Here is a 25,050-nt window from a genome sequence, read left to right on the forward strand (position 1 = left end):
ATTTCATGTGGTCCGGTAGACAACTTGGTGGGCTTCCGGGGGAAATAAATGAAGCAGTAGATTTGATGAGAGGATATTTTATGATCCTCTGGTTCATCTTAGTAACCAGCTTGTGCTATGAGAAAAACAACATAATTTTTGTAAAACTGCTGTACATCAGTAGAATACTACTCCTTAGAGGGACTATATGACACATTAAATTCTAAAAGAAATCTGTGAAATGAGGTTTACTTTAAAACAAGTATAGGAAATAAGTCCTTTATATATTTAACTTTGGAGCAAAAATGTTAATTTTTGGAATAGATTTTGTCTACAGGTTTGTAATCTTTTGTATATTACCACTGTTAGTGACAGTTTCTTCTAAGAAAAGATTTTTATATTTTTAAATAATGTATATTAACTGTTCTGAGCTATTATTAATTTCAGGGATTTGGATTTTCCTATTAAATCTGCCAGACTCAGTACAAAAAGTCATGTCTTATCTACCTCCTGTGAGATGAATGAAAGAGGCAAATCTCTGTGAATTGCTAACCTTCTCAAAGCTCTTGTTCTTTATAAAATGTGGATCTAATCACATCTATCTCATGTATTTGTAGTGAGGAATAATAAAAGCAAGCAAACATGTTTAGACTTGGTATAGTGTGTTATAAACAGCAAAGACTAAATTTTAGTCATTATATTTAGTTTTGTCTTAAGTTATCCACCCGGATGATTACAAAATTTCCATCAGTATCTTTTACTATCCCAGAGTACCTACTCTGAATTTCTAATCAATTGCTGAACATCGCTACTTGAGTATCTTGCAGTATCTGCAGACTTAAGGTGTCCAAAATTTAACTCATCTTCCTCCCGTCAACCTGCTCCTACCACTTACTTATTCTTCTACATGTTGTGACCCTATTGTTTTTAAGGCACTGGCAAGGGTTCTGAGATTATATAAGACACAATGCTGGCCAAATACCACCACAGACTCTAGTGGAGACAAGAACGACAAAATCTCTTGCAAAATGTAAGGCACATTAAGTAGGAGGGGTTGGAACACATTAAGGACAACAAATTCTGCACCTAATTTTATAGAAAACTGACTGAGAAGTAATAACATCACCGTGTAAGCAATGGTCCAAACCAAAAACATCAACACCGTCCTAAATATTTAACTTCTTCTAATCATGCATATAGTTTGCCAACTCTTTTTCAGTTCTTTTTCTGAAATTTATCTCCAATCTTCCATGCTCTGCTTTTTTCTCCTGTTGACTAATTTTATTTAGATCCACATTATAATTTCCAAATGTCTCGTAACTTTTCTCCTTTGCTCTCTCTCCTCATTCTACCATCCTCCATAACTCAGCAGAGAGCTGCCCTCTCCTTTCTCCTTTTATTTCTCAGCATCTCTTCACCTCACTACTATGCAGAAGGCAGTATGGTATAGTGTTTAAAAGTGGAGACTGTGCTGCTAAACTTTTTGTCTCAAATTGCATTTAAACTTGGGCAAATTGCTTAACCTTTATGTGACCTTTTCCATTGGTAAAATGGTGGAGTAGTACCTACCTCATATAGTTGTTTTGAATATTAAATTCATTTACATGAATTAAGCACTTAGAATAGTAGTTGTCATGTAAAAAAAGGACTATCTGTATTTTCTATCATTATTTTTACTACTTCCATCTGGAGAGAAATTTTTCTCAAGCACAGGCCTGCTTAGAAACTCCCTATTAATACTGTATACGGTGCTGTGGCTGCAAGATGGAGGCTGACTTTCTCAGTACTTTACAGTGGTCTTCACTACCCCAAGCTACCTCAGGTCTTTTCATAGCCCTAGGAGAGCTCTTGAGTCCCACTACCAAACCTGCGCCCACTACCCTCAGACAAATACTTCGTTTTAGTTCTAGTCAAATTCTCACTGCTCCCAAATCAAGGTAAAGTACTTTAATCCCTATGATTTGCAGCCTCTCATTGCTTGCTTTGAAAAAAAATCCTACTTATTGTTCAAAACCAACTTACTCATCATTTCACAAACACTCCTCTGCCACTTCTTTTACAGAACACATGCATCTTGGGAAAACAAAATGGCAATAGCTGACATTTATCCAACACTGGCTAGCTACCAGGAGCCCTCTGAAAACCCTACATGTGGTTACTGCTTAACTCTTGCAATCCTTTTAGGTAAATACTATAGTTTTCCTAAAGAAAAGGAAACCAAAACAGAAAAGTTAAGTAAAACTTTCAGGATCATATAACTGTTAATTGATGAACCTATTACTTGAGCCCAACCCTATGACTTTACAGTCAATAATCTTGATTTGTATGCTTATTTTATACTGTTTTACTTACAAGTCTCAGCCTCAAAGACAACTAAGTGTGATGCTTAGATTGCTTGCCCACTAATTGAAAGTTTTTATTCCCCTATATGAAAATTGTCTAAAATATATTAACAATTTTCACAATGAATCAAAATAGAAAGGCTAAATCATGTTCTTCATCCCTTGATGGGTAAGTAAAGACATATATGACCATTTTGTAATAATATGAGGTAGTTGCTATAATTTGGGTATTTGTCCCCACCCAAATCTTGTGTTAAAATGTGATCCCCAATCTTGGAGGTGAAGCCTGTTGGGATGTGTTTGGATCACGGGGGCAGATCTCTCATGAATGGTTTGGGCCACCTTAGTGGTAAGTGAGCTCTTAGTGACAAGTGAGCTCTTCCTCTGAGTTGACACAAGTTCTGGTCACTTAAAAGTGTGTGGCACCCCCAATCCTTTACTTCTGCTTTTACCATGTGATGTTACTGCTCCCACTTTGCCTTCCACCATGACTGAAATCTCCCTGAGGCTTCACCAGAAGCCAAGCAGATGCCAGCACCAAGCTTCCTGTATAGCTATAGAATCATGAGCCAATTAAACTTCTTTTGTTTATAAATTACCCAGTCTCAAGTATTTCTTTTTAGCAATGCAAGAATGGCCTAACATAGGAGTACTCCTAGAATTTTTACAATGTGCAAAGGGCTATGTTGAGCTCTTTGTAAGACTTACGGCATTTAAGCTCCTGGCAATTCAAAGAGGCATATAATTATTTTCATTTCATAAGTGAGGAGACTGCAGTCCAGAAAAAAGTCATTTATTCTAGCCACATAGTGACAAAGCTGGGAATCAGCAGAATTTTGCCTGGCTCTGAAGCCAGTACATATATGGCTACTATGTTCTATTAACTTCATTTAATGATGGTTTGAATCTAAAATACTTTCAGTGAAACCAGCTTTGATATTCAGATGGGTAAATACTTAGCTACATAACAAAATTATATGGCATATCAAATATATTTCTGACAAGTGACTCCAAATCATGTATTTTACATGTTGAAAAATATATGAAAAGGCTTTCGATTTTTGAGATGGAAAAATTTATCCCAACTTTTAGATTACATAAAAATATTAATTATATACTACATGTTGTGGAATGACCGCTTTCTGTGGGACACACGTTTTCCATCTAGAATAAAATAAAAACAATTTTTTGAAAAAAATATGGTTATTTGCTTCAGTTATTAGTCTGTGCCACTGAAATACAGTTCTCTTCAAGGCTTTGAATTAAAATAATTATCAGGGTTGATTCACTCAGCAAGTGTGGGAATGCTATGGTTGCTCTTTGAGAGAGGTCGAGGGGAGAATAGAATACAGGAAAAAGGGCCTTGGCCTGGGAAAGTGACCATCATCATCATGAGAGATGAATTTAGTAAATAATGCCAGACCATATTTAGTACTCAATAAATATGGAATGGATAAAAGCATGATATATTTTTAAACCTTTAAAATCTTGTGTCAATCATAGATGATGAGTTGAATCAATGTTGATTTCTATTCAATAAAGTAAAAATATTCTATAAACAAACAGGTCAGTAATGGGCTGGGGGGTTTTCTTGACAAGAGAGTTGTTGCATCAAAGCAAAGATTAGATAGTGATCACCTTCAGGGATCCCACAGGGAACTTTCTTATATAGTAAGATGTTGGGTTAGATGAGCTTTATGCTCCACTCCACTCCTGAGACAATGTGATTCAGTGATTTATTGATGGAGAGAGAAAAATGCATAACAAAAACAAAATAGACTTGCTCATTTTTGAGATGAAAGAATCTTAGAATTTCTTGGACTCAGGTTGTCAGTTCAGAAGATAAATCAAAGTGGTAGGATCAAGAGACACTATTGCTTCCATGATGCTCAAAGTGGCTAAAGGTGGAGGCGAAAGAAGTAACCTACTGTTATTAACCTAGCCCATTAAAGGCTTGAATTATGTCCTAGTTAGATGTGTCATCTCTATTAAGAAATGACTGTTTCCCAGATCATGGCACTACAACAGGTTTAAAATAATGAATCATTGGAAATAATTCCTGTGAAATATTATTACATAATATGGCCCAAGTTAATGCTATGTTACATTTGAATGGTACATGAATAATTATTATTGTGTTCACATATGTTATGTTATTAGACTCACATGTAAGTCTGGGGTGGATATTACCTATCATCTCCATTTTATAGAGGAGGAAACTGGCCCTTAGAGAAGCTAAATAACTTGCTCAAAATCTCATGACTAGTGAATTTCTGAAATAAGTCTTAAAAGTAGATTCCTGGGTTCAGAACTCATTTTCTACAATGGCACCATTTTCATGTGAGTCTGCTGCAATGATCAGTAAGCCTCTCATCACCAGTTGTCTTGGTTCTCTACCAAGATCCCTCTTCTGGAACCCTGTCAGGTCAAGTTCTACATTGGTCATAAATCTGAGGAATCCATTCACTGATCTTGGTTGACAAGGCTCAGCTAGTAACCCAGGTTCTTTAACAGAGAATGACTTTGTTAAGAGTGTAGAATTTGGTGGTGCAATTAATGGAGATAGGGAGAGAGCTAACTGAACACCTGCTGTGAATCTACCTGTTCTCTGTTGGAAGTTGTTTACATGAGTTTCCTTAGAGGGAAGATCACTAGCATTCTCAGGCACTAGAATGAGGATCCATGTGTATATCTTAAGAATCAGATGGTACAGAAGCTGAACTGTCCCTGATGCTTTGGCCATGATTGCTTTATCTCCAAACACGGCTAGCTCTAAGAGGCCACATATATTTTGATGAATCAAGAACGAGAGACCTCCATTGTGTTCAGCCTCAAGGGGCAAATTTAGCTAGTGATCATCAACTGCATTGCCATTTCTAAAGGAAGGGCAACGTTTGCACTTCTCACTATGCCAAACATTAGGAAATAACTTAGTTACCAGGAATGAAGATTTTAACAAAACGTTATTTATGCCCTTTGGCTTTGACTGTGTAAAATGGCATTTTCAAAGAGCCATTCTATGGCTTTATGATAAGACACTGGCAGTCCCTCTGGCCTTTTGCGTTCATGGGCTGGAAGGCACTCTGTGACACTAATGAACGTAGCACCTACAGCCTGAAAAGGTTGGAATACAGAGAGCTTACTTACATTTATTTCCCTGTAAATCAGTAAAACAGCCAGAATCTGTTCAGATGAACTGCTATGGGGATAGGAATGATAATGTTGCCTAGAGAACACAGTATAGCAATGTTTAAAAGCTTGGGTTCTGGAACCAGTAAATGCCCTTGTCAATCATATTTCCATCATTTCCTATTTGTGTTGAACAACATAGTCTGTCTTCACTGAACCTCGTTTTTCACAAGTGAGAAAAAAGAGGACTCATTCATTAACTTACTACTTTTGGTTTTTGGTTTTTTGAACTCCTACTATGTTCATTACTATATTAGGTGTTAGGTATACCCTAGTAAACGTTATAAACACTGTCTTCAAGAAGTTTCCAAGCTGATGATATTAAAAGGTCTGTATTCATAAGGTTGTTTTGGGATTTAAATAAGATCATGATGTAAAGCATTTAGTAAGAACCTGGTATCAGATATTCTTCAATGAATGTTAGTAAACTCAGGAGGCATGCAAGAACTATCTTAAAAATACCAAAAGTGGTCATTAAATGCCACTATTACTCTTCCAGTAGTTACTTTATATAAATATTATGTTTACTGCTTGTGTCAGTTATTTTAGGAGGTTATTGTTTGGGAGAAAAGAAAAACAGACCTAACAATGCAAGTATTCTTGCATTTTAACATTCAGCCAAATGTAATACAACATTTTACTTATTATATTATTGCCAATAGGTGACTTTTATGCCTTTATATAGATAAGGGCTAAAATGATGGCATAGTTTCCTAAAAATTGCAGGTGATTTTTGTCTTGCAACAAATAGAATTTCTATTGTGGTTTTCGCTTTACTTTGCAATAAATAATTATAAAAAATGTAATTGGTCTGTGACATCCAGAAATCTTTAGATTTCTGAATCACTGGTTCAATATTTGAGGTGTCTTCTTTGACCAAAAGTTTCTATCAGAAAATGCTCTTGATGCTTTGCTTTGCTCTTCATGGAAGCTGTCCCAGCGAAAGTGGAAATATTCATCCCAGTTAAGCAACGTAATGCCCTACTCCGGTCTACATTACATTCTCTGTAAAGTGGGCCTCTATGTGGACTGATTTCCCGGTCACCTTAATACTATTTTAGTAGAAAAGTAATTTCCTTGAGGGAAAAACATCCTTGTGATCAAAGAGGCCTGAAGATATTAAAGAAGGTATCTTTAAGAAAATACCTTAAAAGCAAATATATTGATGCTTTTCCCAAAGCAAATGTTTTCGAATTCATGGCCAATTTAATTCCTGAGAACACCTACTTCTTTTCTCCTTGTCCTTCTAATCTTTTCTCTATTTGTCATATATTATGTATACACAATGTATATAATAAACATATAGTTTAAATAGTAACGATAATGACAATACACATGCTCATAAGTCTTATCACTCAGTTTATGAAATAGCACATACGCTCTTTTTTTTTTTTTTTTTTTTTTTGAGATGGAGTCTTGCTCTGTCGCCCAGGCTGGAGTGCAGTGGCACAATCTCGGCTCACTGCAACCTCCACCTCCTGGGTTCACGCCATTCTCCTGCCTCAGCCTCCTGAGTAGCTGGGACTATAGGCGCTCGCCACTACACCCGGCTAATTTTTTGTATTCTTTAGTAGAGACGGGGTTTCACTGTGTTAGCCAGGATGGTCTCGATCTCCTGACCTCGTGATCCACCCGCCTCGGCCTCCCAAAGTGCTGGGATTACAGGCGTGAGCCACCGCGCGCGGCAGCGCTCTATTTTTAAAGTGTTCGTATGCCTCCTCTCCAGCTGCCATTCTTCACTGCTACTCAGGCTACCAGCTCTCCTCTAATTCTATTTCCATCTTCCTCTCTTTTAGGACGGACACTCATGCAATCACAGATTCTAGAAACATTTCTTTGTCTGTGGAGGTATTCAGTGGGTTTTATTCTCTGGCCTTGGCTAAATAATACTGGTGTCTTTTGTAATTTTCAGGCAATGTAGAATTCAGTATGGGCCTCTTTGTGCCCTTAGGATATTACATATGTGGTTTTAAATATATTTAGCCTAGAGTTGGTTTTGTTGTTGTTTTCCCTGACAGTAGAGTTTGTTTTGAAGTTGTTTACCCTGACAGTTTAAAAATTACATATATATTTCAGGTGTTGCCTAGTATGTGTCAGAAGAGAAATGAATATTTATTTGAGACACAAAGATGAACAAGACCCAATTCCCTGCTCTCTCAGGGCTCGAAACCAGAATATATATATATATATAATTTTATATTATTTCTAAAAAGCACTGAGGATAATTTTTACAATATGCTTCCAGAAGCCCTAATGGAGGTTTGTGTCTTTTCATTTCATTGCAGTCAAGCCACTCTGGTGACCTCTGTGGCTGTCCCTGTGATTATCTACTCTAACAGGAGGCTCTCAGTGCTGTGTCTCAGGATAGGGTCAAGTGGGAGTGGCGGTTGTGATAGGGAGGGGTTGCAGAAAATACTAGGAAGTGCCAGAACCTAAATGAGAACCACCCATATGCTTACGGAACAAACTATTACAACTACAGATTTTTGTTATTGTATTTTAAATCTACCTTTTATTGTTAGCTAATTACATGCCAGGCACAATATTATGTGCTGTATACATATTAGTTCACGCTAATCTGGAAGGAACTGCTATTGTCTCCATTCGAAATGCAGGAACTGAAACTCAGAGATTAAGCTACAAACTCAAGGCTACTTAGAAGTGACAAACCTAAATTTGACCCCAGGGTTTTCTCTGCCCAAAGCCTCTTAATTTTTAACCATTATATTCTACAGCCTTCACAAATAATTTTAGTTTGACAGGGAGGACAAGTTAATATCTAAAGGGTGTGGCAACAAACAGATGGTAGTTCAAGCAATTGGTGGGCCTCAGAGATGTATAAGAAACAACTGGAGCCCAGACAGGCAACCAAAACAGAAGTAGGGTAGCCAGTGTTTTGAGGGTGTTTACCACTGAGCTGCTGTTCTAGAAATAGTAAAGTGGAGAACAGAGAAGCAAGGAGCACACCTAGAGGTGCAAAGTACCAGAGAACTAGGCTCCCGGGCTCATTGCAGAGGCAGGGGCTCAGGCTGGGGATGCAGCAGTAACCAGGAGTTTCACGGGCAGGCAGAATAAGATTCAGAAACTGGGCACAAGGATAAAAAGAAACCCAAAGCCAGGCTTACTCTTTGATTAGTCATGCAGGGCTTGGCTGGGTGGGGCCTCAGTTGTTTTAACCTCCACACCTATTTGTGAGCTTGAAATGCCTCATGTCCTAGAAAGGAGTACTTCGAGTCTGGCAACTGGGAGTGATGCAACAGTTTCCTGAACTCTCCAGAAGCATCTTGCAGAACTCCAGTAACCTTTTTCCTGTTTTAAAGCAGGTGCTCTTCAAAAGCTTAATTTTGTATTGACTGCTGTGTTTGGATTTAGAGTTCTTTTTAAAAGAAATTTCTGAAATATTTTCAGAATGTGTCCATGTGGATGTGTTGTGTTAAAGAACGTATTTATAACTCTGGATTCCATTTCCTTGATCTGCACCTTTATTGTTAATCAACATTCCAAAGTCAATACTTCAGCTTAAAATTGTTCTCTGATGGACATGAGTTACCTGTTTTACAAGGACTGGCTTATTGGATATAGTAATGCATGCTTTGCTTAAATGTGAGGAAGAGCTAATTAAAAATGAAACAGTGACATTTCTTAGAATTTGTGTAGGCTTCAGTTCTAGCAACAGGTTTTGGTAATTATTTAACTGTTTTCATCTTATTTTATTTGTGTATCTTTAAAATTATATGGTAATGTTTTTCATGTTACAAATGACAAGGATTTTACAAGGTGGTTTTGCAAGAGATGAAAGGAATGTAATAAGGAATCTTGGGCTGTGGGCTGTACAAGGTAATTGCCATTTTGATAACTCCCCCACAATCTCTGGAAAAGCATTTATTGTTCTCTATTGCTTGTATGTTTGTGGATTCTTTGTAGGGAGCTTGAAGAAGCAGAGTTTGAGTTGATGCGGAAAGCAAATAGATATACATTCTAATGTTGGAGCTGGATTGGGAAAAGACATCGTGGTTTCCTTGCTTACTTGTTGACAGAAGCCAAATTCAATTCGTTTTAATTTAACTTAATTTATAAGGTATTAATTGAACACCTATGGCATGCCAACTGCAAGCCCACAATATGCCAGTGGAAACAGATGGTTACAGAACTAAAGTGAAAATAATATAAAGTATGCTAATTTAGGAGGACCAAATATATAGGAGATGCTTTTTAAAGATAATGACATTAAGGCTGAAAGATGATGTGGAAATTGGTAAGATAGAAAAGTGGGAAAGATATTTGTAGAAAGAAGGATGAGCATGTGCAAAATTTCAGAGTGCATGGGAGGTTCTGAGAGTGGTGACCAGTCTGGGGCAAAGTGTGGAATGGAGAAAAATGAGTTTGGAGAGTGAGGTGGCTGATACTGATGGGGCTGTAAGCAGTGAGACTCACTGAAGCAACCTTACCAGGGGAATGGATGATGAGGTCTATGTTTAGAAATATCACTCTGAAGGCTGTTAGAAAATGGATTGTGGGAAGTGGGTGGTAGAGAGGATAACAAGGAAGAGTGGTTGGAAAACATGAATTGGCCAACAACTCTATGCTGGTTTTTCTACATTGCAGTCTCATGTGTTCGCTCTGCTTGGAATGATGCTTATCTCTTTTTTTTTTCTTTTCTTTTTCCTTTTATTGTTATTCATATTTTTTGAGACAGAGTGTCTCACTTCATCACCCAGACCAGAGTGCAGAGGAGCAATCTCAGCTCATTTCAGCCTTGACATCCAGCCTCAACCTCCCGGGCTCAAGTGGACTTTCCAGGCTCAATTGATTCTTCTGCCTCAGCCACCCAAGTGGCTGAAACTACATATACTACCACACCAGCTAATTTTTTCTATTTTTTGTAGAGATGCCATTTCACCATGTTGCCCGGGCTGGTCTTTACCTTCTAGGCTCCAGCAATCCTCCTGTCTCGGCCTCCCGAAGTGCTGGGATTACAGGGGTGAGCCACTGTGCCTGGCTGCTTCTCATTTCTCAACCCCAACCTCCCCCAACTCCAACTCACTGCTCTTGCCCACCATTTTCTTTTGCTGACTTCTATCCATCCTTCAGGTTTCTGCTTATAAGTTACCTTCTCAGGGAAGTCTTTCCTGATTACCCAGTCTAAGTCTAGTTTTTTCAAACATGTATATTTAAGATTGATGTAACATAATTCTTCCCCTCTAGACTTAAAGCTCCATGAAGAAAAGACTAATGTTTATATTTATTTGCTCTCTGATTCATTTCTAGCAGCATCTGGCAGAGTGAATATTTAATAAATATTTGGTGAAAAGATGAATGAATAAATTCTAGGTTAATATTTTTAATTCCTTTAAAGAGTTTCTTGGAAGAGCGCTTTTTTTCCCTCCCTAAATTCCAATCAACAAATTTAAAGAAAGTGTTTTTAAGTAATGTTAGTGATGGTCTTGCATCATTCTGAAAGTAAAAAAAAAAAAAAGAAAGAAAAGAAAAGAAACAACAAACACCGTTCTATGTGAATTCTGTGGAGGTTAACATGGGACATTCTGATAGACAGTCTTGTTCCCTAAATCTCTGATGAATTTGCAAGACCAGATCATAGCTTCAAAAGGGTTTGACTATATTTTCTCTTTCTCCCTCTTTATAGATAATATATAGGTAGGTTTTCATATGTTAAATGCGTGTGTGACTCTGTTATAATCTAATGAAAATGTTGCTTAATTTCAATTCAATTTACTGAGCATGTTTTTATATCAGTTTTATGCAAGATGCTGTACCAAGCATAGGAAATTCCTTCACAGAATATAAACTCCAAGGGGGCAAAACCACATCTACTCTGCTCAACATTGTATTCTCCAAGGCAGAACACTGACATTGACAAAGTAGGTCTTAATAGATATTTGTGATTGAATATATGCACAAATGGATTACAAAGATTTACAAGGCAAATTCTCTGGTCTTTAAGAAACTTATGATATAATAGTAGGATAAGCTAAATTTCAGGTCTCAGACCTGAGATCAAACATTAGAGAAAGAAAAATATCAGAGACATCAACTAATATGTGAGAAGTTGAGCAACTTTACCAACCATTTTTTTTACCAGCTACATTTTATAAACATACAGTAGGAAACAGTTGGAGAGCAGTCCCAATCCAGAGCAATTCTCAGTGTCTTAAACCCAAGAGACATCTAGCAAAGCAGTGTTTTCTGATTCTTGTGCCTGAAGGGTCTCTCTTTATCTGTTTACATTTCAGGAATGTTCAATAACTAAGTAATGTACATGGAGTGTTTTCCTAGTCTGGGTAAGAAGAATGCATCAGCTTCAGGGCCTTTAATTTTCTAGTTCCTATTACTAGTCTTAATTGGCCCTTGTTTTTTCCCTAAAATTATCTATTAGACAGCACCCAAAAGTAAAAAACAAATCTAGAAGATTCAACTCAGTTCCCCCAAAAAGAGAGTCAGGTGCACATTTATTTCCCTTATATCTGCTTTATTCTACAAAGAAATCTACATATGGTGATGAGTAGGCAATGTGGCATAGATAATATGGGAACAGAAATGTGTCTCTTGTGAATAGATGCATTAAAAGATATTTTGGACTCACAAGATAGATTTAACATTTTCCATAATGTACAAATTTAAGTTTGCCGTCAGTTTTCCTGTGGAGAGAATATAGCAACAAATGAGAAATGCTGAGCCCATAGGCATTTCATTAGCATCCAAACTTCACTAATGAATCCTAAAAATGTATTCGTTTCCCCGCTTATTGATGTTTTGAAAAGGAATGACTGCAATTTAGAAATATTTTTGAACCTGGTGCTGATTATATAAGGATGATGCTCAAATACATCATAATTTATATCCCTGAAAACATTTTCGTGTTTTTTTTTTTTTTAATTTAAGGGAAACATACACTTGGAAGTCTCTTTTCATAAAAATTGTTATTTTTCTTTTATTAAAAAAAGAACCAGAACAATATGCCACATGTTAGATGCTTGTTTTTATTTCATCTATGTTTTTGAAAATATTTTAAATGACCCATATGTTTTTGTACCTTCCAGTATATCATTCATTATTTCATAATTTTTGAATTAATGTTAATATATCTTGGCGATGATTAGTTTATAATCTTTAAACTACTTTTGGCTATTTGATTTTTAAGTGTAATTTTTACTATAGCACCAACATATATTCTGTTGAGATATAATACTCTGAAACACAGGAAGTTCTTCAGATTTTGCAGATGTTATCCCCTGTTATACCAGGCATTAGGGGGCTCTGACATATCCAAGCCTAGTTGCTAAAGCTGAACAAAAACATGGCTCATTCTACCAGATGTGGATGAGATGCTTAGGAGGGAGGACATTCTTTATCCCTGGAAATAATCCAGATGGACTCTGAGACTACTTGGTAACTTTTCTGTAGAGGAAGTTTAAGCAATAGATTATCAAGTGGAAGTTGAACTAGAGGACCATATATTTCCTTTCAACTTGGTGATTTTAGAATTCTCTGATTGACTGTTACTTCCAGAATATGTGGGGATATTTTGATATCAGGCACTCCCAAATTCTACCAACTGGAAGGTTCTGTTTGTTAGAGACAATATGATATAATTCACATATTCCTTAGGCCCTACATCACACCTTCTAATTTTTGTGTTAATATATACTTTTACCTTAAATATGAAAAAGAAAACATTTTAATACTTACTTAACTTGAGAACAGAAGAAGCAATCATTTTTATAAGTTTTGCCATCAGATCCACAAATTAGTTCATACATATGATGACAAAATCTCTCTTGTCCTGGTGGTAACTTTTTATAATCACTGCAGTCAACCTGAAAAAACATATTAAAAACCTTCAGCTCTTTCAACCAAATCTTTATTATCAGGATTTAGGATTTCCCAAGCAAACGCAGAGGGCTGTCAACACATGTTTCTTATTACAATTGTTGGTTCTCATCTAATCCCTTCAAGACATCTCAAATGTGAAGATGTTCTATGTCAGATATAAAATCATGACTGATAAACATCTTTACCATAGTTGGTTCCCAAATCATAGCTTAATGTAAAAATAGATTTTTTTCTTACCATACTGGTTGATGTATCAGTTCTTAAAATACATGTCATATTCTCAAATGTAACCATTCTCATGGGAGTACTCAGAAGTGTGATATATTTTCTGTAGGAATTATCCTACTATTTCTGTCTTTCACTGAAAAAGCTCAATATGAATGCAAGTGTGAAATATAGGGATAACTACTACGATTTTAATGACTAGTACATTATTGACAGATTTTTTACTACTAATTATTGGTAGCAATTTACTTGTTATATACTTCACCAGCACATAGACAAATGTATCTTAATATTGCACTTGGGAACCAGTGTTCTAAATTCCTAGAGCAAAGCCTGTGGAAGTAGGTAGGCAATTCCCAAGAAAAGTTTTTCATATTTTAAAAAAAATCTATGTGCATATAGAAGAGCATATACAGTAAAGTCAAACACATCTGAATGCAAATCCTGACTATGTGACCCTGGAAAAATTATTTTACCTCTCTAAGCTTTAGTTTCTTTACCTGTAAAATAAAAATAATAACCACATTGTAGGATGGAAGTAAAAAATATGTAAATGAAAAGATGTGTACAATGCTTAGCACTACATTGCATGGAAAACATTGAATAAATAATAGGCACAATTTTTTATGTTTTGATTTCTCTTTCAGGTCTACACAAACTCCAGCTGTATACAAAAGACTGCATTTCCATGTCGTTTTGTCCGAGAGGTCTAGGCATGATATTTTATTAATTGTTGAATATCTTTACTTGAATAGCTTGGAATATACTCAAACTTAAAGTTGAATTCTTCTTTCTCTCCAGATATGCTTCATTAATTAATTCATTCATTCATCAGCTTCCATACACCTCCTCTTTTCGGGCTAAGGTGAGTGGAGCTGATGCAAAGATTGGTATGCATGGCAAAATACCAGGAGAACCTTAGAGGCTAGTGCAGCAGAATAGAAACAGCAGTGCCCTATGGTAAGTATATGCCAGTGTGATTTCAATTCCTCTTCTTGCCTGCTCAAATCCCAGGGAGACAGAGTTTATGTGATACTCAACATTGTGATGGGAAACTACCAAGCTCATAACTTTCAGTAATCCTTTACATCCTCTCACAGCTACTAAATCATGAAAGATGGCTTGAACTCAGGCCCATCTGACTCCAAAATTTATATCCTTAACCGTATTATTTTCTTTAATAGGTGAAACGAAAGACTCAAAGACATAAAAGAAATTTCCCAGGCCCCAGTGTCACATAGTTAATAAGCAACAGAGTTTAGAGTGGAACTCAAATTGAGTACTGACTAAAGATTTTTACTACCACACCGAGATTTTTTCAACAATACTCATTACTCTAACCTGAGTCATGAATGGAAGGCTAAATTAAAGTCCTTATTTTCTAAGACAGAGAACAAAGATGTTTGTGACTCATTTAAAAATTGTAAGAATCATGACTTGCCCTTATTGAGTTTCACTATGTGCCAGGCACTGTGCTAAGCTCTTTTCAAATACTATGGCTTCAAGTCTTGGAATGATGTTATAAGTATGTTGCCCATGGCCGCGTGATCAAAACGGTGGAATTAAAGACCAGGGCTTTCTAGCTTTGTTGCTAGTGTCTCACCACCTTGTTCTACTCTCTCCATTTTAGAAAAATCTGCCTACAATTTTTGAAATAAAACCAGTTTTGATACACATAAAGTAAATATTCAAACATATGGAAATTTAATTACTATGTAGTATCAAATATTTCCTTACTGCTATTGACTTTAAAATTACATAAAAGTAGGATGGATGTACTGACCATCTGTTTCGTTTGTTGGGCACATTCTACACCTGGAAGAAAAACAAAGATAAGACAATGTTAAACTCTGGAAGAACCTAATCTTACTAGAAAAATAATCTTTGATTTATGCTTTAACTTTCAGCCTGTCATAAAATTCTTCAGAACTGTGTATCAGCATTGTATCAAAGGTTGAAGCTCTTCACACATATCTTTAAATTTTTTTTCTTTTTTGGAGTGGGAGTGGAATCCAGTCAAAGAAATGGAAAAGATGCCATGATGAATGAGAAGTTTGTCTAATCTTTTCTACTTCATAACCAGAGCTCAGTAGAGACAAAAGAAATAAGTGAGTCATATTTAGGGAGATCTGCTATTGTGGACAGGTATAGATGATAGATGTTGGAACAGTGGTTGAAAATTCTAGGGAGGCCAATTTTAACTCAATAATAGAAGAATAGCCTATGGTGCCAAACAATTGACTTTAATGTTTTATGAAGAAATGAGTTCCCTGTAAATGGTGATATCAAGTCAAAGCAGAATCTGGATGATCATCTCCATAAAAAATTACACAAAGTATTCTCATGAATAAGCATTTGACTTTAGCTGACTCTTAACATCCACTCTACCCCTGAGGTGATGTGATTTAGCGATTTATTGGTTGAGGCAAAAGATGCATTTCAAAAAGTTTCCCTTATTATTTATGTGATGAATTACATATATCCCAGAATTACATAGGCAGAAGACTACATGAACTATTAGTGCAAGGGCAGGAGCAGTATTGTCAGAGATACTCACTGAACATGGTTGCAAGTGTCAGAGCCAAGAGTAGGACAATGGCTGTTGCTCTCATAGTACTGAAGCGGCCAAGGCAGTCAGATGTAGGGAAAAGAAGTGACCTGGTGTCTGTCCAGCTCACTTGGATCCTGCCTTATATATTTTCAAGAATTCCTGCCTCAATTGTGAAATAGCAATTTCTAAGTAGTACAACTACAAAAAGAGGTCAGAAATGTCTGCAAGCCATGGGGATTCTTTTCTTGTGAAAGATGGGTAATTGCACATGCCATTTAATAGCTATTCCCAAAACCCAGGCTGATGGATGAAGAATGAGATGGTGACTTCGCTTTGCACTACAATTACATAGATAATCAGTGGCATTTTTCATTTCATACAATAACTTGCAATAGACGAGCCACCAATCTTTCGGCCGTGATTTAATAAGTTTTAATTATTCCTTAATTAAACCATGAGTCATTTGAATTCTTTAATAAAGGCTACAAAAGTGCTGATTCTGGAATGTGCTAGTTTTCTGATAGAGTGACTGTATGAGAAAACTCTGGAAGAAACTTTTGCACGTTTTGTAGGTAGAATTGAAGGACACTGTTTATACTACTAATGGAAGTATTAGTATCTAAGGCTGAAATTCACATTTATTTCCCTTCAAAAGTAAAGAGATAGCTGGAACTTGTTCTAGTATGATCTGGGGATGAGATCATCATACTCTCTCTGAGAGCTGAAACTTTGGGAATCTTGCAGACCTGAACTAATTGCCAGCTACACCACTCTCTATGTGACCTTGTGCAAGCTATTTATCCGCTATAAGCCCTAGTTTTTCTAATCTTCATTTGATCATATCATAAATATTAATGAGCATTTACTCTGTCTTAGAGACTGTATTTTATCTTGAATATGCCACAGTCTGTGAAAAACTGTGACTGCTCTCATGTAGTTTGAGAAAGGCTATCTTCTTTTTTTTTGAAGACAGAGTGTTACTTTATCACCTAGGCTGGAGTGCAGTGGCGTGATCTCAGCTCACTGCAACCTCTGCTTTCCATGTTCAAGGGATTTTCCTGACTCAGCCTCCCTAGTAGCTGGGATTATATGTCAGCCTCCCAAGTAACTGGGATTACAGGAGCATGCCACCACACCTGGCTAATATTTGCATTTTTAGTAGAGACCAGGTTTCACCACATTGACCAGGCTGGTCTTGAACTCCTGACCTCAAGTGATCTGCCTGCCTTGGCCTCCCAAAGTGCTGAGATTATAGGCATAAGTCTCTGTGCCCAGCTGAAAGACTCTTCACTTCTTGATCAAACTTTATTTAAGGTCCTCTGAACCCTTTTCTTGACTAGGCCTTGGCATTGGCCCTCATTTTGTCTTTGGCCTCCCCAGCTCCCAATTTAGTAAAGAACTTACTAAATTTATTTTTAGTAAAGAATCCTACTAAATCATAATCATCCCCCCCCCCCCCACTGTTGATATCTGGTCACACTTGATATCTGATAAAGTTCCTTGTCCTCCACCTCTGACATATTATTGCTTAGCCTACCTTTAGCAAGAATCCTCTTAGGTCCATTTATCAAAGAATCCCCCGCTACCCTTAATGTGTTCTATTAAGTAGTTTTCTATCCACTGACCCCCTCATTCTTCTTCTTGGCTATAAATCCCCACTTGTCCCTGTTGTGTCCAGAGTTGAGCCCAATCTGTCTTTCCTATTATAATAATTCTATTACATTAGTCTTGAAAAATACCTTTCATACTGTTTTAACAAGTGTCAGGATGGCTTTTATTCAATAAGGTTTCAGAATAAAGTTAATAATGACACTATCATCACAAGCTTACTGCAGATTTTAAATTTGATTGTCTATGTAAAGCACTTTTCCAGGATCTGGCTCATAGTAAGCTCTCAACTAATGTTATGAATAGTACTTGATGACAGTGATCGCAATGATGAAGATGATGATGGCAACAGTAATCTGGGGGGGAAAAAGGCTCAGAAAGTGCCTCGGGATTATCTTAAAATAAGCAAATGATGTACCTTTCTGGCCTTACTAGAAATAACAGATACTGACATGATAGAAGAAGGCAGTTTGTGATGGTCAGAGATGTTGAGTTATGACTGGAGGCAATAATCAACTCATTTTAAGTATCCCATTTGGAGGTCAGGTAAATACCTGTTAGGACCCCTGCAAAGGTGATTCCTGTATTGAATGAGGATAGCCTTCATGGCCTTCATCCATATATTCAAACTTTTGTTGTTTTTTTTTTTTTACAACAAAACACTTTATTTAATGATAATAGCAATAACAGTAAGCATACTTACTGAGCACGTATTATGCCTTGGGTACTATTGTAACTGCTGTAAGTATACTAACTCTTTTAAATTTTAAAAAAAGTTAATGAGACAAGTATTATTACAATCAAGTATTTAAAAATGAATGAAGTGAGGTACAGAGAAATAAGTTTTTTAGGGTCATAAGAGTAAGTAGTAGTCAGGGAAGAGGTGGGACTAAACTCCTGAGGCAGAACTTGGACACTGGAACAAATTGGGAACTAGCCAAAAGAGGTCCGGAGCATAAGGACTTCTCCATAAGGCATGCCCCAGAGTATGCCATGTCAGTTTACCATTGCCAAGGCAACACCCAGACATTACTGTCCCTTTCCATGGCAATGACCTGACAACCCAGTAGTTACCACCTTCATCCTAGAAATTTCTGCATAAGCTGTCCCTGAATTTGCATATAATTAAAAGTGGGTCTGGACATACTGCCTATGGGCTAGCCCTGTTTAACTCAGCAAGGAGCAGTAGCTGTGCTGCTGCTGTATACTGCCACTTCAGATGCTGTGTAACACCATCAGCTCGCCCTTGAATTCTTGCCTGCACAAAACCGAGAACCCTCCCTGGCTAAGCTGCAATTTTGGAGCTTGCCTGTCCTGCATCAGTAGAGTTGGAAAATGCTATGTAGAAACATGGCGTATTAAACAGATGAAAGAAGTGCGCTGTTAGATGAAGTGGGAGTGTGGGAATGTGGCAACCTGGTTTCTTTGTACCCCTCTTTCCACAGTGGCCCCTGGATCATGCTCAGGGAGTCCTCTTGGCTACTTGGAGTAATGGGAAGATCACTAGTCCAGATGAGAAGTTCCCAAATTTCAGAATCCGGACTGTGATAAAGTTTTTGTCATTATGAGGCAAAATATGAAAAACTTTTAAATGCTACCAACTCCTTATTTGTAAACCTTATTTAAGACTCCTCTTTAAATTAAAAAAAAATTACTGTGTAAGTTTCCCAGGTGAGGTGAAGATGGTCTCTAATGTCCCATTTCGGACTTGAAGTGGGTATAATTCCTTGATACTGAGAGATGACCTTTACTCACTGACTTGTCAGGGAGCATCTCAGAGAGCAAGCAGAAAAATCCAAGTTAATGTGAGTTATTTAGTAGCCTCATTGTCAGTCCCACTTTTCCCTGTATGGTGAGTCCAGCTCTTCACTTTAGTGGAACTTTAGAATAGTCCATGGTATTTTCTGAGGAGAGTCCAGTAAAATTACAGATACTGAAAAAGAGGGAGAAAGCCTGTTTAACACTGATACGTTGTTCTTGAGAAATATTTCAAAAAGCCTGGTGAACTTGAGTTACCATTACGTACTACTGCTTTTGCACCCCTTTTCCTATTATAATCTTCCAAATGTCCCCCACTTTATCTGTCGTGAATGCTTATCTAGCACAGATCCTAGAAAAACATATTGGTATCACTATTTATTTCCATTTTACAGAAGGTAAATGAGTCTCAGGTTAAATCACATTTCTAAGGTTTCAGATTAAACAACTTAATTTGTAATACGTGTGTGTTGGGAATGGGGTAAGTGAGCACAGCCTCATGGTTTACTTGAGAATTTACTAAACAACTCAGCCTGTGTGGCAAATCCCCTCACATTCTCTTTGGCATTTAACTTTCTGAAGTGACTTGAGGTTGCTCTTTTAGAGGTTGACCTCCTTCATAGGAACAGATTTATCATGTTACTAGTACCCACTTTACACAACAGTCAGGAAGAACACATTTTTAAGTTTATAACTTTTTCTTTTGAATGTACTATTGCAAGAATAGACCAAAGAACTTCACATGTATTCTTTGCCTTAAGGCCACATTCAAATTTTGCCATCTGTGCCATTTGCCGTCAATGCCTTTATAGAAAACTGACCCCAAAGAGCAAGATGTACTATTGTTATAATGGCCATATTCCTCAAACTGATCTACAGATTCAACATAATCCCTATCAAAATCTCAGTTGCCTTTCTGAGAAAGAAACTCACATTTTCCAGTATTAAAATTTACTACAAAGCTATAGTAATCAAAACAGTATAATAGAGACATAAGGATAGTCCAAAAATAAACTCTTGCTTTTATGGTGAATTGATTTTTGAAATATAGTTTTTTTTTATTTTTAATTGGCAAATAATAATTGTATACATTTATGGAGTGCAATGTGATGTTTCGATGCATGTATACATTGTGGAATGATCAAATCTGGTTAATTAACATATCAGTCACTTCAAATACTTATCATTTTTTGGAGAACATTTAAAATCCACTTTTTTAACTATGTTGAAATATAGAATATGTTATTATTAACTGTACTCATTATGCTGTGCAATAGATCACCAAAACAGACTCCTCTTCTCTAATTGAAACTTTGCACCCTTTGACCAATGTCTTCCCTTTCCCTCTCCACTTCCCGACCCATAGCTTCTGGTAACCACCATTCTACTCTCTCCTACTATGAGTCTGACTCTTTTAGATTCCACATATAAGTAAGATCATGTAGTATTTGTCTTTCTGTGCTTGGTTTATTGCACCTAGCATAGTATCTTCTAGTTTCATCCATGTTGTCATAAATGACAGGATATCCTTCTTTTAAGGCTGAATAATATTCCATTGTGTATATCACATTGTAAAAATTCATTCCTCTGTTGATGGGCACTTTGGTTATTTCCATATCTTGGCTATTGTGAATAATGCTGCAATGAACATGGAAATGCCAACATCTCGTTGACTACTGATTTCAATTTCTTTGGATGTATACCCAGAAGTGGGATTGCTGGATAACATGGTAATTCAATTTTTAGTTTTTGAGAAATTTTATATCATTTTCCAGAATGACTGTACTAATTCACAGTCCCACCAACAGTGTACATATTCCTTTTTCTCACGTTCTCACCAACACTTGTTATCTTTCATCTTTTTGATGCTAGCCAATCTAACAGGTGCAAAATGATATATTATTGTGGCTTTAATTCACATTTCTCTAATAATTAGAGATGTTGAGCATTTTTTCATTTGTCTGTTGACCATTTGTATGTCTTCATTCAAGAAGTGTTTATTCAGGTCCTTTGCCCAATTTTATAGTTTTTTTTTTTGTTACTGAATTGTTTGAGTTCCTTGTATATTTTTGATATATGGCAATTTGATTTTTGACAAGGGTGCTAAGACAATTCTTTGGAGAATAATCTTTTCAAAAATTCAGGCTGGGACAACTGAATATCCACATGCAAAATAACATAGGATGCCACATATAAAAAGTAACAGAAAATGGATCGGAGACTTACATGTAAAATCTAAAAACAAAAGAACTTTTAGAAAAAAACCAAAGTGTAAATCTTAGTAACCTTTGAATAGGCAATGATTTCTTAGATATGACGCTAAAAGTACAAGAACAAAAAATATAATGGGTAAATTGGACATTATGAAAATTGATTTTGTGCCTCAAAGGACAGCTCACAGAATGAGAGAAAATATTTGCAAATCATGTATCTGATGAGACACTGGTATCTAGAATATATAAAAAAAATTACAGTTCAATAATAAAAAGGCAATCTGATTTAAAAATGAGCAAAGGATTTGAATAGACATTTCTCCAAAGAAATGCAAAAGGTTAATCAGCACATGAAAAGACCATTAACAGTTATTAGGGACATGAAAATCAACATCAGTTATCACTCCCCATCCATTAGGATGGTTAAGATAAAAAAGGTGACATGTTGGTGAGCAGGTAGAGAAATTGGAACCATTATACATCGCTGGTGTAAATGTAAATGAAAATGTAAAATAGTGAAGCTGCTTTGAAAAATAGTTTGGTAGCTCCCCAAAAAGGTAAACATAGAGTTACTAGCAATTCCACTCTTAGGTATTTATTCAAGATTATTGAACACATGTCCACACAAAACTTGTACATGAATGTACGTAGCAGTTTTATTTATAAAACCCCAAATTGGAAACAACCCAACTATCCATCAATTTATGAATGATTGAATGTCATATATCCATGCAATGGAATGTATTTCAGCTGTATAAAGGAATGAAGAACTGATACATACCATAACATGGATTAACCTTGAAAACTTAATGCTAAGTATAAGAAGCCAGACACGAAAAGCATATTTTATGATTTTATTTATATGTTGCATGATTTTATTTATATATAATGTCAACAATAGCAAATCCACAGACAGAAATTAGATTAGTGGTTCCCAGGGATTGGGAGGATAGCAGGGGGTAGATAAGAGTTACTGCTAAAGGAATAGTTTCTTTTTGGTGTGGTGAAATGCCCTGGAGTTAGGTAGGGGTGATGATTGCACAGTTTTGCTAACAGATCAGAAACTACTGAAATACATACTTTAAAAACATGAATTTTGACTCTCTCTCTCTGACAGTACAAAAAAGCCATGAATTTTGTGCTTTGTGAATTATTTGTCATTAATAATAATAATAATAATACCCATTCAGGATCATGCATTGTCATGTTCTTCAGTCGTCTTCAAGGCATAACATTGGAACAGTGCTTTCTTGGTTTCAGAAGTTGTAGACCCACGTGATTTTGTAGAATGTTTCTGAATTTGAGTTTGATATCTCATAACGATTATATTGAGGTTGTGCATTTTTGTCAGAGAAATCCAAACGTTATTCTGTGTTCTGCATATTGTATCTTTTCAGCCAGTATATATGATGTTGATTTGCCTATCATTAATGATGTTAACTTTGATCACTTTAGTAAGGGCAGTGTCTGAATGATTTTTCTACTATAAAGTTACTCTTTTCTTTCATAATTAATAAACATTTTATGAGGGGATTCTTTGAGATTATGTAAATATCTCATTTTATGTTGCAAACCCATACTATGGAGTTCAATAGGCATTTTAATGGGACAAACTATATAAATGAATGTGTATAATCTTTGTGTGTTCCAAGTTATACAGTCTCCTTTTCACTTTCTAATATCAATTTCTAATGAATGGAAATGTTTTCATTTTTCAAGCAAGGGGAAAAAAACTTGAAAAATTGCTGCTTGTATTTCTTTAACATGCAATGCATGTTGCAAAGAAAGTGATTTATGTTTTTAGGCCTTAGTAAATATTGGAGAAGGATGGGCTTTCAGATCATAATTGTTTCTTTAGATTTTTGTAGGACATTATATTTTACAAAGCGTGTTTGCATGCATTATCTCATCTGACTCTCACAGTATACATGATTAGGAGTGATTATTCTAATAATTAGGAGTGATTATTCTAATTAGGAGTGATTATTCTCTTTATTTTATAAGTAAGGAAAGAAATACTTTAAATACATGTTAAATAACTTTTGCAGAGCCACATGCCTTGTAAATGTTCAGGTTGGGTTAAGCCCATGAGTTTTCTGGGTTCGTTGTGTTCTCCTGAGCTGCTTGGTGGAGTTTTATAATGAAAACAATGATGAAAAGGAGTCATAAAGACCATAAAGGTGAAGATGCTAATGATCACACAGAGAGACACATCTCAATGAAATCACTTCTTCTCCAATGCCTAAACTTCAAAAAGTAAAATTTTTAAAACAAATTTACTTCACATTAATATTACAGTAAGTTAGCAGCTTCCCATGTGGGAATGATTTACTCTTCCTAAGAATAAAGAAGGAAAGAAAGTTAATAAAGTTAATATATGTCATTGTAAGAAATACTTATAAATTCCATTGACGTTAAAGAGTTTATAATAAAAAACCAGTCTTTTATCATCAGCATCACACTTCAGTGGGAACTAATTTGAATTTAAAATGTTTTTAGATTGTTGCCATTATAATTCTTAATAATATACATCTATTGCCTCACGAGCTAAAATTAATAATTTGTTGACTCCCATCTATGGAGGGAAAAAGTATTAATTTACATTTCCTTTTCATCCTTCCCAATTTTTGATAGGCATATCATGACTTTTTAAAATTCTGCTTGTTAACTTTATAACCTAAAGTAATGTACTTTAGTCACTATTTCTATGTCATCATCTTTAGACAGTATCTCATATCCCAATAAGTACTTCATCTGTCTCCATACACTTCACTTAATCAGCATTTTTGTCTAGCGATTTTTCACCTCTATTTTTACTTTTATATTTCATACATTAAAAATATGCATGTTCTGTTCTGTATTCCATAATTGTATCTTCTATATTTTGCTTATGGGTGGGTTTTAAAATTTGAACAGCAATAACTATTTTTAAATTCATTTATAAATATTAAAAGGATTAAAATGTATCCATTGTAGACAAAATCTAGAATTCAATTTCAGAAAGATTGGGGATACTTTTAAAGTCGTGAGTTTTGATAAATGCTGGAAGAAAAAGGTCAGCATTTTCAACAGTCTGGTGTCTGCTTTGGATGTCATGTTGATCGCAGCACTAAGCCTGCCCAGGTCTCCTATGAAGCGAGATATCTCCTTAGCTTTCTTATGTAAGTCTACAGAACAAACGTTATGTAGACCCTGAGCCAGTAGACCTGTCTGCCAGTAGAGCCCAGTCCTACAACTGGGCTATGTAAGTGTTTTGTAAACTATAAAGTGCTTTATAGATATATGTACTAGTTCATATCATAGTAGAAGGAATTTGATTTCCAGGGATCATAAG

General features: G+C 36.0%; 1 protein-coding gene and 1 long non-coding RNA gene across 7 annotated transcripts in view; one reads left to right on the plus strand and one right to left on the minus strand.

Annotated features, from left to right (window-relative positions):
* Nucleotides 1–25,050, plus strand: part of LOC103244766 (uncharacterized) — a 149,924-nt gene that overhangs the window by 29,985 nt on the left and 94,889 nt on the right. For all 6 annotated transcript variants that reach the window (XR_005243119.2, XR_012090820.1, XR_012090816.1 and 3 more), the window contains exon 4: nucleotides 14,388–14,546. This is a non-coding gene — a long non-coding RNA (uncharacterized lncRNA). The remainder of the gene's footprint in view (nucleotides 1–14,387; nucleotides 14,547–25,050) is intronic.
* Nucleotides 12,643–18,001, minus strand: SPINK9 (serine peptidase inhibitor Kazal type 9). Its single transcript, XM_008014911.3, has 3 exons — nucleotides 16,144–18,001; nucleotides 15,370–15,401; nucleotides 12,643–13,345 (listed from the first exon to the last, which is right to left on the minus strand). Exons 1-3 carry the CDS (start codon nucleotides 16,196–16,198, stop codon nucleotides 13,214–13,216), a joined length of 219 nt encoding a protein of 72 aa, XP_008013102.3. The 5' UTR covers nucleotides 16,199–18,001; the 3' UTR covers nucleotides 12,643–13,213.

This window comes from Chlorocebus sabaeus, chromosome 23 (assembly GCF_047675955.1).
Source record: "Chlorocebus sabaeus isolate Y175 chromosome 23, mChlSab1.0.hap1, whole genome shotgun sequence".
In the NCBI taxonomy this organism is placed as follows: domain Eukaryota; kingdom Metazoa; phylum Chordata; class Mammalia; order Primates; family Cercopithecidae; genus Chlorocebus; species Chlorocebus sabaeus.